This window comes from Triticum urartu, chromosome 1A, assembly GCF_056163025.1.
Source record: "Triticum urartu cultivar PI428250 chromosome 1A, HENAU_Tu73, whole genome shotgun sequence".
Taxonomy (NCBI): Eukaryota; Viridiplantae; Streptophyta; class Magnoliopsida; order Poales; family Poaceae; genus Triticum; species Triticum urartu.
This window is the reverse complement of record NC_141873.1, coordinates 264,891,732-264,907,463: the sequence shown is the minus strand read 5'-3', so window position 1 is coordinate 264,907,463 and position 15,732 is coordinate 264,891,732. Positions and strand designations below refer to the sequence as shown.

At 47.1% G+C, this 15,732-nt stretch overlaps 2 protein-coding genes across 4 annotated transcripts; one reads left to right on the top strand and one right to left on the bottom strand.

The window, feature by feature from the left end:
* The first annotated feature begins 1,329 nt into the window (after positions 1 to 1,329).
* On the top strand, positions 1,330 to 4,492 carry LOC125506314 (uncharacterized). Of its 2 annotated transcripts, XM_048671163.2 has the most exons (4): positions 1,330 to 1,495; positions 1,641 to 2,306; positions 2,717 to 2,803; positions 2,910 to 4,492. In XM_048671163.2, the coding sequence occupies exons 2-4, from the start codon at positions 1,986 to 1,988 to the stop codon at positions 4,146 to 4,148; spliced, it is 1,647 nt and encodes a 548-aa protein (XP_048527120.1). In that variant the 5' UTR covers positions 1,330 to 1,495; positions 1,641 to 1,985; the 3' UTR covers positions 4,149 to 4,492. The 2 variants fall into 2 exon arrangements, with proteins under 2 accessions (XP_048527120.1, XP_087374550.1); XM_087518424.1 differs by lacking the exon at positions 1,330 to 1,495 and having other exon boundaries at positions 1,502 to 2,306.
* Positions 4,493 to 5,064: 572 nt separating this feature from the next.
* Positions 5,065 to 12,639, bottom strand: LOC125506336 (uncharacterized). 2 transcript variants are annotated; one of them, XM_048671184.2, is made up of 12 exons: positions 12,379 to 12,639; positions 12,177 to 12,266; positions 11,968 to 12,045; positions 10,234 to 10,308; positions 7,570 to 7,622; positions 6,845 to 6,995; positions 6,471 to 6,587; positions 6,240 to 6,363; positions 6,014 to 6,099; positions 5,758 to 5,893; positions 5,521 to 5,573; positions 5,065 to 5,411 (listed from the first exon to the last, which is right to left on the bottom strand). In XM_048671184.2, exons 1-12 carry the CDS (start codon positions 12,517 to 12,519, stop codon positions 5,328 to 5,330), a joined length of 1,188 nt encoding a protein of 395 aa, XP_048527141.1. In that variant the 5' UTR covers positions 12,520 to 12,639; the 3' UTR covers positions 5,065 to 5,327. The 2 variants fall into 2 exon arrangements, with proteins under 2 accessions (XP_048527141.1, XP_048527137.1); XM_048671180.2 differs by having other exon boundaries at positions 6,014 to 6,114; positions 12,379 to 12,637.
* Positions 12,640 to 15,732: the final 3,093 nt, after the last annotated feature.

Sequence of the window (15,732 nt, the reverse complement as noted above, 5' to 3'; positions counted from 1 at the left end):
GTCGTTATGTCAGTAACAAAAAATTCCATAAGATTTTGGAGAGTGTAGACCGCGTGACCGTGATTACATTAGACCAATTGATCCAACTTTCTTTGAACCTCACACAATATTTAATAAAACAAAGTTTTGGTCTCATTTTCAACATGCTATTGCAGCCATAGCTGAAACATACGTTGAAGTGGTTGTGCCCAAGGAGTTGGAGCCCCAACACAGGAATAGAAAAAGTTACACAAGTGTAAATGTTATGGCTGTGCGTGATTTCGATATGATATTCACGTTTGTTGTTTCTGAATGGCCCTGATTTGTTCATGACACACGTGTGTGGAGCGATGCTATAGTTCGCTATACTATTTTTTCACAGCCCCCCAGGGTAGTATCTTTTATGTAAAGTGGTATGTTGTAAATTTTTTATGTCTTTTAATGTCTCCTACTGCAGATAAATATTACTTTATGAACTCCGGATACCCAAACAGGTAGCAACATACAAAGGACAATATACCATGTATCAGATTTTCAACAACATCCTTCGGTGGTGAGACATGAGACATTCAATCATCTTCATTCTTCTTTGTAAAATGTCATCAGAAACACATTTGGTGTTCCGAAGATGAAATGGTGAATTCTCATAGGCATACCACAGTATAAAGTGGAGATCCAAAAGATGATTGTCATTGCATGCAAATGTCTTCATAATTGGATTCGTTATAGCAAGTTGCATATACGCATCTCCTCCATTACCGCTTAAAGGAGCCAACGCTCTACCATCAGAAAATGATGGTATCATGGCGGCAATACGTGAGGCTATTGCTCCTAATCTCGTATCTTGAGATTATTCTTTCTATTTGTAGTACCATGACTTCAACACGTGAGGCTATTTTGTAATGAACAAAACTTTAAAACCATTCTAGTTGTAATATTTTAGCACTTTATGATATTCGTAAATTGCTAGTGTGTTCATATTCAACAAGAAACTGTTCAAAACAACAAAATGTTAGCAATTCGGCAAACAATTTCTGCCTAAGAGCAGTACGAACATTTAAGCACACAACTCAACCCACAATCTAAAACTACAATCTTAAAAAAAAACTGGATGGCAGATTCTATGGTAAGCAAATCATGTGAGAAGTTTTTAGAATCCTGAAAAATTAACCGGTCCTTGGACCAGCAGCGGGTCGTTCGATATGCATCAAGTCAAGCCAAGTCGTTGCCAACCCGGTGAGCTGTACAATACAACCATTAACCTGTTAAGTCGCCCTCCCACGACATGACCTCATCGCCCATCCTTTTTGCGAAAGCTTCGGCACATAGGAATATCGACAATATGATGTTTGTTACTCCTATGTTATAAATGAAAGGGAAAAACATAGCGCGGAAATAAAAGCGAAATCCCTCGGGAGATTTCCTATACAAGAAGCAGTTAAGCTTGGCCTGCTCTGCCCTGCCCTGCCCTCTTCTTCCTCTCTTCTCTTCTCCATCCAGGGGAGCACTGCTTCAGGTTGCGCACTCCTCTCTCCCCTCCTTCCCCTTTTATTTCCTGCGTGTTTCTGCTACGCTAGTCGACCCATCGAACCATTTCTAGTTCTTGGCCGGGCATGCTCTCCCGATCTTCCCTGCTCTAATTTTCTGCGCTTTATCTCCAGGTTCTCCTTCTTCCAGGCGCTTTCCTCACCCCCAATCGCGGCCGAAATTCCGGACCTTTTCCAGCGGCAGAACCGTTGAGTGCGGCGGCGGCGACCGCCGACCGAGCCAAGAATCCATAGATTTCCTTCTGGCGAGTTAGACCTTCTCCTAGAGGCGTTTCTTGGGAGCCATATTTGGTTCCGGATCCATGCTGGCCGACGACATCTTGGGCTCCCCTTTCCCCGCCTAGTATCATTGTCTTCGCGAGGGTTTCTTGGTTCCTCGGAGGTCCTCCAAGTTCTTGCCAATCTGGGCAATCTGGCCCCAACCCCGGGGCGCGGCCGTGTTAGGGTTCGGGGGGCTGGATGGGGTCGGTCGTGGATTTTGTGGAGATCAGCTCCGACGAGGAGGACGTTCCCATGCCCAGGAAGCCAGTTGACGACTGGGTTGGGAAGCTTTTGAATGATGATGGGCCAAATGGGGACGATTTCTTTGATCTCGTGGTGATGGGTGAGTTCTCGCCGCCACAGAAGAAGGCCAACCCTGGTGGTGGTGATGATGAGGATGACGATGATTGTGTGGTTCTAGATGGTGACCCTGAGAAGGCGATTACCATCGGGGAGGACAAGGGGAGTGTGGGAGATAGCAGCTCCGATGAATTGCAGATAGTCGGGGAGAAAGGACCGGTATTTGTTTCCTTCCATTTCATCCACAGCAATGCATTTTGTTCATACCATATAAGCAGTACCTTGTTATGTTTGACACTGTGTATGGAGATGAAATGCTTCGTACTACTATGCATGACCATCTTGTGCTGATTTCGTTGGATGTATATCTGTGACTTTGGATCGAGTCACGGATATTGTTTAGAGAGCTTGCATTAATTTAGTAATTTCTATGAATGTGGTTAATGACACATATTAAATTCATGTCTACCTGACTTTATTGCTTATGAATATATTTGTGGTTTTTAATTCATGTTAAATTGAACAAAAGATAATTTAGGGCTTTCCATAGAAGCTACAGTTTACCTGTAGGCAGGCTTCAGTAGCATTCCTTTGATGTTTAACCTTAACAAGTTCTCATTTTTTTGCAGGTAGCGTGCAGGGACTTCCCTCATTCACGCCATCTATGTTCTAACTTGCCCTTCAGCGCTACTTCTCACGTGAAGCATTGTAGCATGGTAAGTAACAAGTGTTAACTACATGATGCTGTTGGTGAACACTAGTTGAGTATCATTAGAGAATGTACATTTTTTATGCCATTTCATTGTTACTTCTTAAATGCAGTGTCACTGTTTTGTATGTGATGCCCCAGCTCCATGTAATTATTGGGGTAAAGGTATCCAGCTTAATGATCATTGTCATGCTACGGATAAGGAATCAAAGTGGAAACAGCTGCGGCAAGCATTCAAGTCTAAAAGTCTTCCAGCATCTCGTCCAGAACAATGCCAGAATGTCATCTACCCAACAATGGCACCATCCATTAAGAAGGATATACAGTGTCAAGTCTCGTCTTTTGCAAACAGAAGTCCTCTTCTGCATGTTATGAGCCAAAACCAACAAAGACACACTTCAGTTAGAGTCTCACTGAATGTAGGACGGACTATCAGTACACCAAGAGCATCCCTTGCGACAAAAGCGGGGAGAAGTACAAACAATGTCCACACTGCTCAAAACATTCATTCACGTGGAAACTTCAAAAGAGTAGGGACAGCTTCTCCAGGTCACACAATCCGAAATGCTGACCAATTTGGTTCTAGTGCTCCAATCAGTACCCCGTCCCTTATGAACAATGCATTGCCACATGTATCACAGCCAGTTCAAGCTATACCAGGAACTAATACTACCCATGTATCTCAGCAAGTTCAACCTATACAAAGAACCAATCCTTTCAGTGGTACTGTCAAGAAAAGTGCCCCTCAGAGATCTCTCAGTGCGCCAATAGCATCTCAGGGGCAACAAGGTCAGCTGGCACCATCTTCACAGGCTGCCTCAAATGTAGTGCATGGCGTAGGATCTCAACTTTCCCGGTGCACCTCGCTTATGAATGAGAGCAGACAATTCCTGCCAGAACCAGTAATCGATGTTTCCACACAAAGCTGGCAAGACATACTTGCTAGTGTGGCATCGGATCTGGGAGTATTAGACGATTCTGCTTACAATACCAGTACTTCACGGTCCCAGCAGCCTGTGAGGACTTCCCCCCAACCTCTGGATGCCGGTGCAAACCAAGGGGAGGAGGGCCTTCACACCAAGTCTGTTGCATCAGCCGTAAACCTGATGACTTCTAGTGGGCATGGCTTGCCCATTCATACAACAGGTGGTGGTACCCAGACAAATGCTCCTAAGCAAACTTTGCATCCTCTGAATTATGGTGGCAATCTTAGTCCAGATGAAGCTCATCTTGATGGTTTTCTAAGCCCCCCTGCAGATGAATTATTGTTAGAAGCTGCTCATCAGAGGGACTCTTCCGGATTGGATTCTACAGGCCTTATATTTGACTTTGAACTCGACGACTGGGCTTAAGCAGCACTCTCAGAGTCAGAGGCTGTCCCGTCTTTAGCATTTGGTGGGCTTCGTGGACAATAAAACCGTTTATGTTACTAGTAGCTGGTCCGTAGGGTTTCCTTGACACGAGAGGTGAAGATGTTCCTTGTACAGTAATTAACTAGGTTGTGTGGTGGAGATATTTTCTTAGATGGGTTGGTGTTTAACCTGTCAGTCATACGGGCCTTTTTTATTAGGAGGCCTTAGATGCTAGTAATCTTTGTCACTGTAATAGAAGAGCAAAATTTCCACTACCTAGCTATTGCTCATATTTCTATGGGCCATATACTATTCTAGCGCCAAAAACGCCTGTTTGTGGTACATGTGAGGCATTTGATTATGCATGCTTGATAGTATTATTAGGAGAAAAGAGTGCCTCATGAAGATTCTTAGCTGTAGAGTATTCCCTAGACTGGTTATTCACTAGTTATTCTGTAAAAAATCACTAGGGACTACTCTCCAGCTACTAGGGAGAGGGTTTGATTCCCTGGTTATTGTGTTCCTGGTTCTTAACTAGGTGCAGAATAACTAGTGCTAAAAATTCACTAGTCTGTTATACGATGCCTACTGATCGTCAAGGGCAACATGTAACGATCTGTCCCGGGTTGGGACGACTGGGAACATGCTGGAGCTTCAGGTGGTGACCGATTTGTGAGGGGTTAGCCTACTTAGCGTGGTGTAGGTGTGGGTGAATTGCGGTGCTATTGTTCGCATGTTTGCGTACGATTCTTGTAATTGATACCCTGCTTCTCTTCTATGAAAATGAAAGTTTTAGGATATAGTGGCCAAATTCTCTCGACTTTTTTTTACAGAAGGGACAAGGTGGAATTGTTGGTGTGAAACCGAGGACTGAAAGCAGGGGTGAGGATTACTGGGTATCTATGAAGTCGTGTCAGAAAGTGGCCAAATTCTTGGCTAGAGCACAAGAATTTCACATATGTGCTGCATAAATTTTGGGCCTTGTTTGAACTAACAAATCAGGAAATTCCCACATCACGGACGGATTTTATTCAACCAAACACACATATATGGCATCGACACGCGAGCTCTTTACGATGACACTTGTACCGCACCATATAGCATGCATGTTTCAGTCCACTCCCATGGTGCATCCTCTCCAAGCCGTTCCTTTTTCTCCACACAATTCTTTCAGGGTGCCTAACGCAAGTACTTGGACAAGCGGGCATCAGATCGCCACGGTAGGCCGGTGCGCGCGCCGATCGCTCTGCATTTGATGCCTGCCTGCCACACCAACAGCAAACCAAACCAAACCAAGCAGGCTCTCAGTGTACATCTCAGTCGGAATAAAGCCACTTCTTTCGTGGCATTAGCAGATTGAGCACTGTTTTACCACTTGACAGGCAAAAGGCAGCATCTTTTCCGGAGCCATCTCTGTGCACAGCCCTGTGTAGAATCAACAGGGGGAAATTTCGACAATCACCATCTATCTATTTGAAAGCAAAAATAACTGGCCTCAACTTATGCCAGCGAGAAATCAGTACGCCTACTGGCTTATTCATAGCAATCTTCTTCCTATACGCGAAAGATAATATCATGAATAAGGAAGGAAGAAGTTGATATGCCTCACCGTAGAGCACTGCTCCTATGAACGCATCGCCACAACCGGTGGTGTCAACAAGCTCTGGAGCGGGGATTTTTTCTGCTGTTCCTATGAGCAATCTTCCGTGTATAGTCCCATGCCCTCTTCCAGAGAGTCTCATGAACTAGAATGATAAATTTCAAAACGGTAAAATCCTTACAGATGTCAGTTTCTTCAGTAATTTCGGTGACCCGACATGATTAAATGGCTGTGAGGACCAGAAACATTGTCAATTTTTTCATACCTTGGATGATACACAAGTTGGCAGACTGTCATCTTTATGCACTTTAAGCCTTAAGGACTCAGCAACATTCCCAATATCTACCGCATCTATTCCAGAATCATCTGTTCAGGAAGGTACCGGATGACCAGAAAATAAAATAAAATGGAAGGCCACAATTACACATCATGTTGATCCTTGCTGGTGCTATTCTTATCAGGACAAGACCAAAAGTTTTAAAACTGATCACCTTCGATCCTCTCAAGCATCATGCACCCGTTTTCTCCAAGGGTTGCAATGATGAATCTCGCACGGGGATATTGCACAAGGATCTCTAGTAGTGCTGAGGGAATGCATGAAATTGATGTCCATTTCTTTAAAAAGAAGACGTCACTGAAATTAGTGTGTGAATGAAGTAATGAAAGGTGTACCATACAAGGAATATTCACTTCTGCTAAAATGTGTCATGGCCTCACGATACCTCTGGAAATTTACCCGAGCAGACAATGTAACTCGATAGGCCGAGCAGATGCTCCAGTTCTGTCTTTGTTCTTTCTGGCTCCGCATCAACCAGTATTGGAATCTTCATCAGATCAGCCTGTGCATCATGCAACACACTCAACTGGGATATATTTATCTTGCAGGTTTTATCTAGTGTCACTGTAGTATACTAGTTATATACAGAAATTATATTTAAATCTTCTAAATAACAAGAAGGAAAAGAATTAGTTTGCCACTAAGGATACACCTGGACTTTTGAAGATTGAACAACACATACAAAGTGGGAAAACAAAAACATATATGATGTACGTGTCAGTGAATTAATACTGCAACAACTCGAAAAAATAAACCTACCTGCTTACCAACAGATAGTGCCATTTCATGTGAATATCCGTCTAGGTATAGCAAGTTTACATCTTGTAGTGCAGCTGACAAATTTGACATTGATATGTCACCAGGAACCATTGGAGGGTAGCCTGACGTGATTATACATGTTCGGGTTTTCCTACAAATGCAAAGAGTTTTATAAGTATACGTATGATAATTCGTTTATGATGCCATAAAAGTAAAGTGCAAAAGTTGAATAAGAGCAGTGTACCATAATCCTATTCTTAAACAAGGTTAACAGTTTCAGTCATGTAGAAACTGATTCAGGAACCAGTAAAACAACGAAAGTGGACAGCAAATGACAAAATGGTTATGTGTAGAAAAATAATTGTCCTTTGTTCCTATGTTTGTTCTAAATTGTATATCAGATCTAACGTGCAATATCCAGAATGAACACCGTGGAGGCCTTTTAGTAGCGATTTTATGTTATGTTGTCAAAAGAATTCATGTCGAAGTAACAAGAAAGGAATATTCGAAAAAGATGTTCATATGACAAGGTCTGCAGATTGCATTCAGATAAATAGGAAACTTTATTTTGGGAAATTTATCTACATGTACTGGCAGAGTGGACAAGATGACCAGCAAATCTACATTCAGCTGTGTTGACTGCTTCACTCACCTAGTTATGACTACATGAAACTAAACACTAGCTGCCTTTAAATAATGATGATGAAGAAAAGATATATTCTCACGTTTTCTTATCAATAATGACATAAACAAATGTTGTGTTTCCACCATCAGAGATCTGCAAAGCAGAATGACAGAGAATATGAGACATAAAAAATCGAAGGGAAGTCCAGTCTGATATTTCAATGTAGATTTCACATGCATCTCTCATCTATTAATGCTTTGACTCTGTAGAAGACATATCATGGTCAAAATGGGTGGTTTAATTGACGACATGTATTTTTATTTCTTGAACACAACAAATTGTGTGGTCGTGTAACTTCTTTTTCTAGAGAATTAGTACCATCCACCTTAAGTATTAGACATATCCGCTAGAAAAGAGTATTATTTATTCTTGGGTAGTGGCCATAATTTCAGTGGTACTGTCTGAAAGGGATGCTGCTATCCTCCTGGTGGCAGAAACAAATATATGAGCCCCGAAAACAGAATGCTACAAATCTGAATGTCTACTTTAGGGAAACAGTTAGGAAGTGTTGTGTCTTGCCTATGAGAGCATCTCCACTCGCCCCCCCCCCCCCCAACAGGCCCCCCAGGACGCCATTTTTTCCGCCGGTGCTGAAAAAAAAAACCCAGCCCCCCCCCCCCCCCCCCCCCCAGGACAGGAGGCCCATTTTTTGGCCCGCCGATCCTAGGCCGAACCCAGCGCACCGGGGGGCACTTGGGGGCTCCGGCGGAAGGAAAAGTGGCGCGTGGGCCATCACTGTCAGGTGAGAAACGCCTTTTCCCCGCCCAGATTCGACCCCGCGCGCCGTAGGACGCCACTTCCCCTTTCGCTGCCGTGCCGATCTCGGCGCCGCCCACCTGCCACATCCACTGCTCCACCGCTAGGAAGGCCATTTCGCCGTCGGAAAGAAAGGGTTTCGCCACGGCAGCCTCCATCCCGCTCCTGGGCGAGCTTTCCAGGGCTCCGGCCACGCAGGCGGGGGATACCGGCGGCTGCGCACCCACCACGCCCGCCAGGTGTTCGGCGATTTGCCTGTTCGACAATGGTCTCCGACGACGAGGAGGCGTTCGCAGCGCTGATGGAGGAGGAAGCCGAGGCCGACACCCAGGACGAAGAGTACCTCATGATCCTCGCCGCTCTGGCCGGCCTGTTCGTGAACAATGCAAAGCCGCGGTGAGGTGGTTCGGCGCCAGGCCGCCGTAAGAGCAAGCAGAGGCATCGACTGGAGGGCTACTGCTTGCTCTACGCCGACTACTTCACCGACGCTCCACTGCACAGCGAGAAAGTATTTCGGCACTGTTATCGGATGAGCCGAAGGCTCTTCCTCAGGATTGTGAATGCCATCCGGGAGTTCGACAATTACTTCATTTGCAAGAAGGATTGCACCAGCACAGTTGGATTCTCCTCACTCCAGAAGTGCACGAGAGCTATGAGGATGCTTGCATACGGAGCTCCCGGTGATATACTGGAAGACTATGGACGCATGGCCAAGTCCACCACCATTGAGTGTTTGTACAAGTGCTGCAGGGTAGTGGTGGCAGTGTTTGGACCACAATACTTGCGATCACCCAATTCTAAAGACACTGATCGGATCCTAGCACAGAATGCAGCAAGAGGATTTCCTGGGGTTGCTTGGAAGCATCGACTGCATGCATTGGGCATGGAAAAACTGTCCATTTGCTTGGCAAGGGATGTACAAATGCGCCAAAGGAGCTTGCAGTGTGGTACTTGAGGCAGTGGCCACATAGGACCTCTGGATTTGGCACTCCTTTGGTATGCCAGGAACTCACAATGACATCAACGTACTGCAGTGCTTGAATGTCTTTGCCAAGCTTGTTGAAGGTCATGCTCCTCCGGTGAATTTCGAGGTCAATGGGCGCCACTACAACAAGGGATACTACCTAGCAGATGGCATCTATCCGAGATGGTCCACATTTATGAAGACTATCTCAAACCCTGTGTCAGGAGGCAAGAACTCCTACTTTGCCAAGTGTCAGGAGGCTTGCAGGAAGGATGTCGAGCGGGCATTTGGTGTGCTCCAATCTCGATTTGCTGTTGTCCGGTACCCCGCTCTAACCTACTCGAAAGATCAAATGTGGGAAGTGATGACTTGTTGTGTCATCTTGCACAACATGATCATTGAGAGCAAGCAGGAAGAGCCAGTGTTTGACAATGAACCATATTATAGGCAGGGTCCTCTTGCCCAAGTTGATCACCAGGTACCGGCATCATGGGTTGCCTTCCTCAATATGCGTCAGGAGATCCGAAACCCACAGGTGCATCAAGAACTGCAGCACGATCTGGTGGAGCACCTATGGAGGCTCAAGGGCAACGCCTACTTCGATGTGTGATGAACTATGAGTTTGCTTCGTTGAACTAGGAGTTTTAATTTGTGTTTGAATTATGAGTTCGCTTCGTTGAACTATTTGATTTGTATTGATTTCTGTGATGAACTATGTGATAAAAATTAGTTTTTGTTGAATTTGTGTTGAAGCACACCGAATTTGGGCCTAATTTGCGCCGAATTTGGGCCGAAATCGGCGGCCGGGGGGCGAACTTGGGGAGTCGGCTGGGAACCCGAGCCCCCCCATGCCGAATTTACCGCCGGTTGGCCCCCAAGCGGCACTATTTCAAGCCCCTGGGGGCCGAACGGCTAGAGATGCTCTGACCATATCATTACTTGCATGCACATGATGAAATAGTTTAGTCGTAATTCAAGGCTTACTATAACATGTGACACGTCAATCCCAGCTTCCTTGAGTTCCAAAATAACAGTTCCTCCTATTTCATCGTTGGCCACCTGAAAAGACACAAGTTGAGCGAAGTTCAGTAAAGCATAGGGCATCTCTAAGATATCTCTTAAAAGTTATATTTGAGGGGGAAATTTTCGTTTAGGAGATTAATCATCATCTAGCAGATACCTTATAAAGTTTAGTTCCTCAAGTATGACTTTTTCCCTAAGACTTCCCCTCACTTGCTCAAATTTAGTCCTGCAACGACTGTTCTCAGGAAAAATAAGGCCGAACCCTGCTGCTTCCCGCTCGCCCACAGCTTCCCCCGCCGTCGCTCGCCCTGCCGCCGTCCATCCCGGCCTCGATGATCGATGAAGAAAGCCCCAACTCCGCTAGAGACCCACTGCCGACCGAAAATTGGGCGCCGCAAGGACCAAAACGGCGGCGCAAAGGGAAGAACATTATCAAGAGCTCTCAATCGCCGATGGTGGTTGTCATTCGCTCCGCCGCCACTACCCTACCACCCTTGTCGGTGCCGACCGGCAAATGGGACTATCGACCATCGACGAAGGCGAACAACCTGACGGCCAGGACGAAGAAGGCTGCCATTGCCCTTGGCCTCCTGCAGCCACGCTGCCACCCCCTCCACCTCCGGCGGCCGACGAAGGCACGAATTCAGACGGAACTAGGAGCGAGGCCGACATGCTCGAGGATATGCTTGCAAGGTAAAAGTTTTCCATGTTTTCCGTTTTGTTTTGCAATTGCTCAAGAGAGTGATGCATGATGTGATATTGATTGCTAGGTAAGTTATTGCTTTTGTAGTGAGCAAATGAATGATGATGCATGATGTGATATTGATTGCTAGGTTACTTATTGCTTTTGTAGTGAGCAAATGAATGATGATGCATGATGTGATATTGATTGCTAGGTTACTTATTGCTTTTGTAGTGAGCAAATGAATGATGATGCAGCCGATTTCATGGAACAATTGAATGTAAGCCACACACTCGGCCTTGATGACATTGCCATGTCAATGTCATATACCCAAGAGATGATGAGAAATGCCGAGGGGTGGAGGAGGTCAAGGGGGCGGAAGGGTCAAGGATACCCAAACATAAAAAAAGAGCAGTTGGTCGTGCAACTACAAGACCAGGAAGACAAAGCTTTTTTGTGAAGCTTGGGTCAATGTCTCTCTTGATGCCACGCCGGGCCGACCAAATAAAGGAGAATTTTTGGCGGGGATGGTGACGGCGGCGTTAATGATGGTGCCGATGGTGACGACCGAGTGCGTGAGGCCCATGTGAACTACAATGGTTTTTGATCCACCATGTGTTTTTGAATGAACTTGTTCATTCAGTGCCTTTTGGCATAAATTATGATTATTTTTAGTTGTTTGAGGGATCCGATGAATTTTATTTATGTTCGTCATTGAATTATGGTGTGGTGTTGAATTGTGTATGTTTGTTTTAAAATGTGATGAATTTGTTTCAATTGTTTGAGCAAACGGTTTGAAAAAATTGGCAAAATAAAATTTCGAAGGGACTAAATTTTATGTGATCCGCCAGGTGAAGAAACGTTCAATTCCTTAAAAAAAACTATAAGGAAATGGATAAGCGGGAGGGTTTGCGCTTTCAGATAAGGGGTCTGCCCTTGCCATCTCAATGGAAAATCCATAACGTCAAATGATTCAACGTGTTGCCACAAGACGAGGTGGAGGAATTTACTACCTTGGAGATGAGCCTGGTGTTGAGACCCAGACGAGCAGCGCCTGTCAATGCGTTCCCGGCGTTCCCGCCTCCCGATATCTGCGCACACAAAGAACCACCACGGAATGGACACTAGTAGTACAGCATACACCCTGCCGCAAATCCAGCTCGTGGAGGGGGAACTAGAGAGGTAGGCAACCGCGCCCGCGCGCACGGAAGGGGTAGGGTACCTGCAGCTCCCCGCTGCGGATCTTGTCGTCGGGCCGCGGGTACGCGTCCACCGTGGCGAGGTAGTCCAGCGTCACCAGCCCGCACCCCAGCTGCAAAAGCAAAGAGGAAGGAAGCTCAGTCAAGAGCGATTCGTCAAACCCCATGACCAGCATTGGCCTGTGAGTGAGAAGGTTAATTAGTGTACGAGGCCCAGTGACGCACCACGACGCGGTTCGCGGCGAGGACATGGACGGCGGCGGCACGGGCACCGGGAGGCGCGGCGGAGTGGAGGAATCCACGGCGGCGGGCCGCGGCGGAGGGGAGGGGAAGGTACGGCGACGGCAGGTAGCGGATGAGCGACATGGTGGGCGGGTGTGGGTGGACAGCGACGGCCAGACCCGCGGGAGTGGTTGCGATCGACTTGCGACGTTGAGAGAGTTTGGGAGGTAGCTGACGAGAGTGAAGTGAGTGTGGGCCCCGGCTTCCGTCGGATTTGCGCTTGGTGCCGAGTAGGCCTGCGAAAGTGTTTTGTTCTCTTGTGGGCGATCTCAACTGTTCGCCTGTTCGGACCATTGGAATACGACTGTTGCTAGAGATTCAGTTCAGAGAAGGGGTGATTTTTTTTTTTTGAAAGATCCAGCAAATTGCTGGCATTCATATACGGAGTATTAAGCAGGTAGAAGCGGGAAAATGAAACATGGAGAGGTGATCCTAGGATCAAGAGAAGAAAAACAAAAGAAGGGAAAGGAAAAGGCGCAGCTGGCCAAAAGAGAGAGAGAGAGCTACGTCTTAGTCGATCCCTGATGGTGGCTCTGCGAATGGTTGTGCTAGACACTGGGTTCCCGCTTGCCGCCACAATTCAATGTTACGCCTGATCGCAGCCAATATGTCGGTCCTTTGCGCCACTTGCCTCTGAAGGTGTAGTGGTGCCGCTCCAACCAGATTTCCCAAAGCACGAGCATGATGATGGTCGTGATGCCCTTCTTGCTTCCCTTCGCGGTGTTGCTGATGATCGTGTCCACGATCTCTGTTGAGCATTGAAGGGAGGACCAGAGACCTAGTTGCACAGTTTGGCAGCCCTACCATGAGGCCACCTTCTCCCAGCTCTTCACAGACAGCTCGCAGTGCCATAACAAATGAACCGAACTTTCAAGATGTCGAAGGCAAAGTTGGCAGAAGTATTGGTTTTCCCATCCTCTTCTCTGCAGCCTGTCATTGCACCATAGCCGATCCGGATGCAGCAGCCAGGTGAAAGTTTTGAGCCGGCCAGGGGCCCAGGTCGTCCACAAGGTTTTCCTGAACGGAGCCTGGACCGATCCAAGAAACTGTGCCTGGTATGCTGATGACGCGCTGTAGATCCCGTTCGTCGTGAATTTCCATCTGATTTCGTCAGGCTGCCCCAGCCTCATACTCATTCTGGCAATTCTAATCAATCTCTCTAAGATCAGGAACTCCCGGAGGAGAGGGTTTACGTTGCCATATGCCAAGTCCTTGATCCAAGCATTGTCGCGCAGTGCCGCCTGTACAGTCATGTTCTTTCTTCTCGAGTGATTGAAAAGGCGCGGGAAGGACACCTTGAGGGGCCCATCACTAGCCCAGGCGCACCCTCAGAAGGTAGCCGTGCGGCCGGCGCCAATGGTGATAATCGTCATTGGGCTGAATGCCGCCTTGTCGCTCTCATCACAAGGCACTTCCATCCCCACCCACGGCCGCTCTCGGCTCACCCATGAATGCCACAACCATCTCAATCTCAGGGCCCTGCTGAATTTTGTAAGGTCGAGGATGCCGAGGCCGCCATACTCCATGGACGAGCAAACCTTGGACCAATTGACTTTGCATTTGCCGCCGGTCAGTTCTTCATCTTGTGCCCAGAGGAATTTACGACGAGATTTATCCACCTCCTGCAGAAATTTTTTGGGCACCCGCAGTGCGGTGATTGCAAAAGTCGGAAGCGAGCTTAGGACAGCCCTGACTAGCACCCTTCTGGCAGCGATGGACAACAGCTTTCCTTTCCACCCGGTGAGACGGGCCCGAATCCTGTCCAGAACAAACTGCAGGTGCACAAGCCCGAGGCTTTTGATGGTGATTGGCAGCCCTAGGTATGTGAGAGGGAAGTGAACAAGCCGCCCGCCAAAGCTCTGCAGAACCTGCTCCATATCGATGCCCGAGCATCTGATCGGCGTGGCCGTGGACTTCTAAAGGTTGATCTTCAGGCCAGAGGCTTCTCCAAAGCAATGCACAATTTGCATGAGTGTTTCAATCTCCTCTTTGATCGGGTTAGCGAATATGATCGCGTCATCTGCATATAGACTGACCCTCAATTTTATTTCTCTACCCGGCAGAGGTTGGAGCAGTCCTAACTCTCCAGCAACTTGCAACAGCCGGTGCAAGGGATCAATGGCAATGATGAACAGCAGTGGAGAAAGGGGATCGCCCCGCCTTAGCCCCTTTTTGTGCCAGACCGGCTGCCCGGCCAGGCCGTTGAGCAGGAAGGAAGAGTGCGAGGTTGAGAGCAGCATCTTCACCCAGTCTTGCCATCTGGAACTGAAACCCAACCGCTGCAAGAGCTCAAGAACATAGGACCAGGATATACTGTCAAAAGCCCTGGTGATGTCAAGCTTCGGCAGCACTGCCGGCGTGCTTTTCCTGTGCAACGACCGGACTCTGTTCTGAACATATACATGAAGCTGTCATGTATGCATTTTGTCTTCATGAAGGTTGTTTGGGCTGGTGAGATAATCAGGTGGATGACCTTCGCCAGGCGGATATACATTACTTTTGCAATGAGCTTTGCCATGGAATGAATGAGACCGATGGGGCGATAATCAGCCATCTTGATAGCACCATCCTTTTTGGGCAGCAAAGCCACGTGAGCAGAGTTAAGCTCGCTGAAGTTTTGGCTAGAGCAACAATAGAACTGATTGAGAGCAAGCATGACATCTGCCTGATACGTCTATTTTGCATCATGCTTTTATATCGATATTTATTGCATTATGGGCTCCTATTAGACATTATGTCACAATACTTATGCCTATTTTCTCTTATTTTACAAGGTTTACATGAAGAGGGAGAATGCCGGCAGCTGGGATTCTGGGCTGGAAAAGGAGCAAATATTAGAGACCTATTCTGCACAGTTCCAAAAGTCCTGAAACTTCACGGAAGTTATTTCCAGAATATATAAAAAATATTGGGCGAAAGAAGTACCCGAGGGGCCCACACTCTGGCCACGAGGGTGGGGGGCGCGCCCCCTGCCTCGTGGGCTCCCTGGTGGCCCTTCGATGCCCATCTTTTGCTATATGAGGTCTTTCATTTGAGAAAAAATAATAAGTAATCTTTGGGGAAGAAACTCCGCCGCCACGAGGCGGAACCTTGGCGGAACCAATCTAGGGCTCCGGCAGAGCTGTTCTGCCGGGGAAACTTCCCTCCGGGAGGGAGAAATCATCACCATCATCATCACCAACGATCCTCTCATCGGGAGGGGGTCAATCTCCATCAACATCTTCACCAGCACCATCTCATCTCAAACCCTAGTTCATCTCTTGTATCCAATCTTTGTATCCAAACCTCAGATTGGTA

Coding starts and splice junctions, on each gene's coding strand:
- LOC125506314 (XM_048671163.2), top strand. CDS start 1,986: ATGGGGTCGGTCGTGGATTTTGTGGAGATCAGCTCCGACGAGGAGGAC. Junction 2,307..2,716: donor TAGTCGGGGAGAAAGGACCG/GTATTTGTTTCC, acceptor ATTTTTTTGCAG/GTAGCGTGCAGGGACTTCCC. Junction 2,804..2,909: donor ACGTGAAGCATTGTAGCATG/GTAAGTAACAAG, acceptor TCTTAAATGCAG/TGTCACTGTTTTGTATGTGA.
- LOC125506336 (XM_048671180.2), bottom strand. CDS start 12,519: ATGTCGCTCATCCGCTACCTGCCGTCGCCGTACCTTCCCCTCCCCTCC. Junction 12,046..12,176: donor TCCGCAGCGGGGAGCTGCAG/GTACCCTACCCC, acceptor TTGTGTGCGCAG/ATATCGGGAGGCGGGAACGC. Junction 10,309..11,967: donor ACACCAGGCTCATCTCCAAG/GTAGTAAATTCC, acceptor GTGTCTTTTCAG/GTGGCCAACGATGAAATAGG.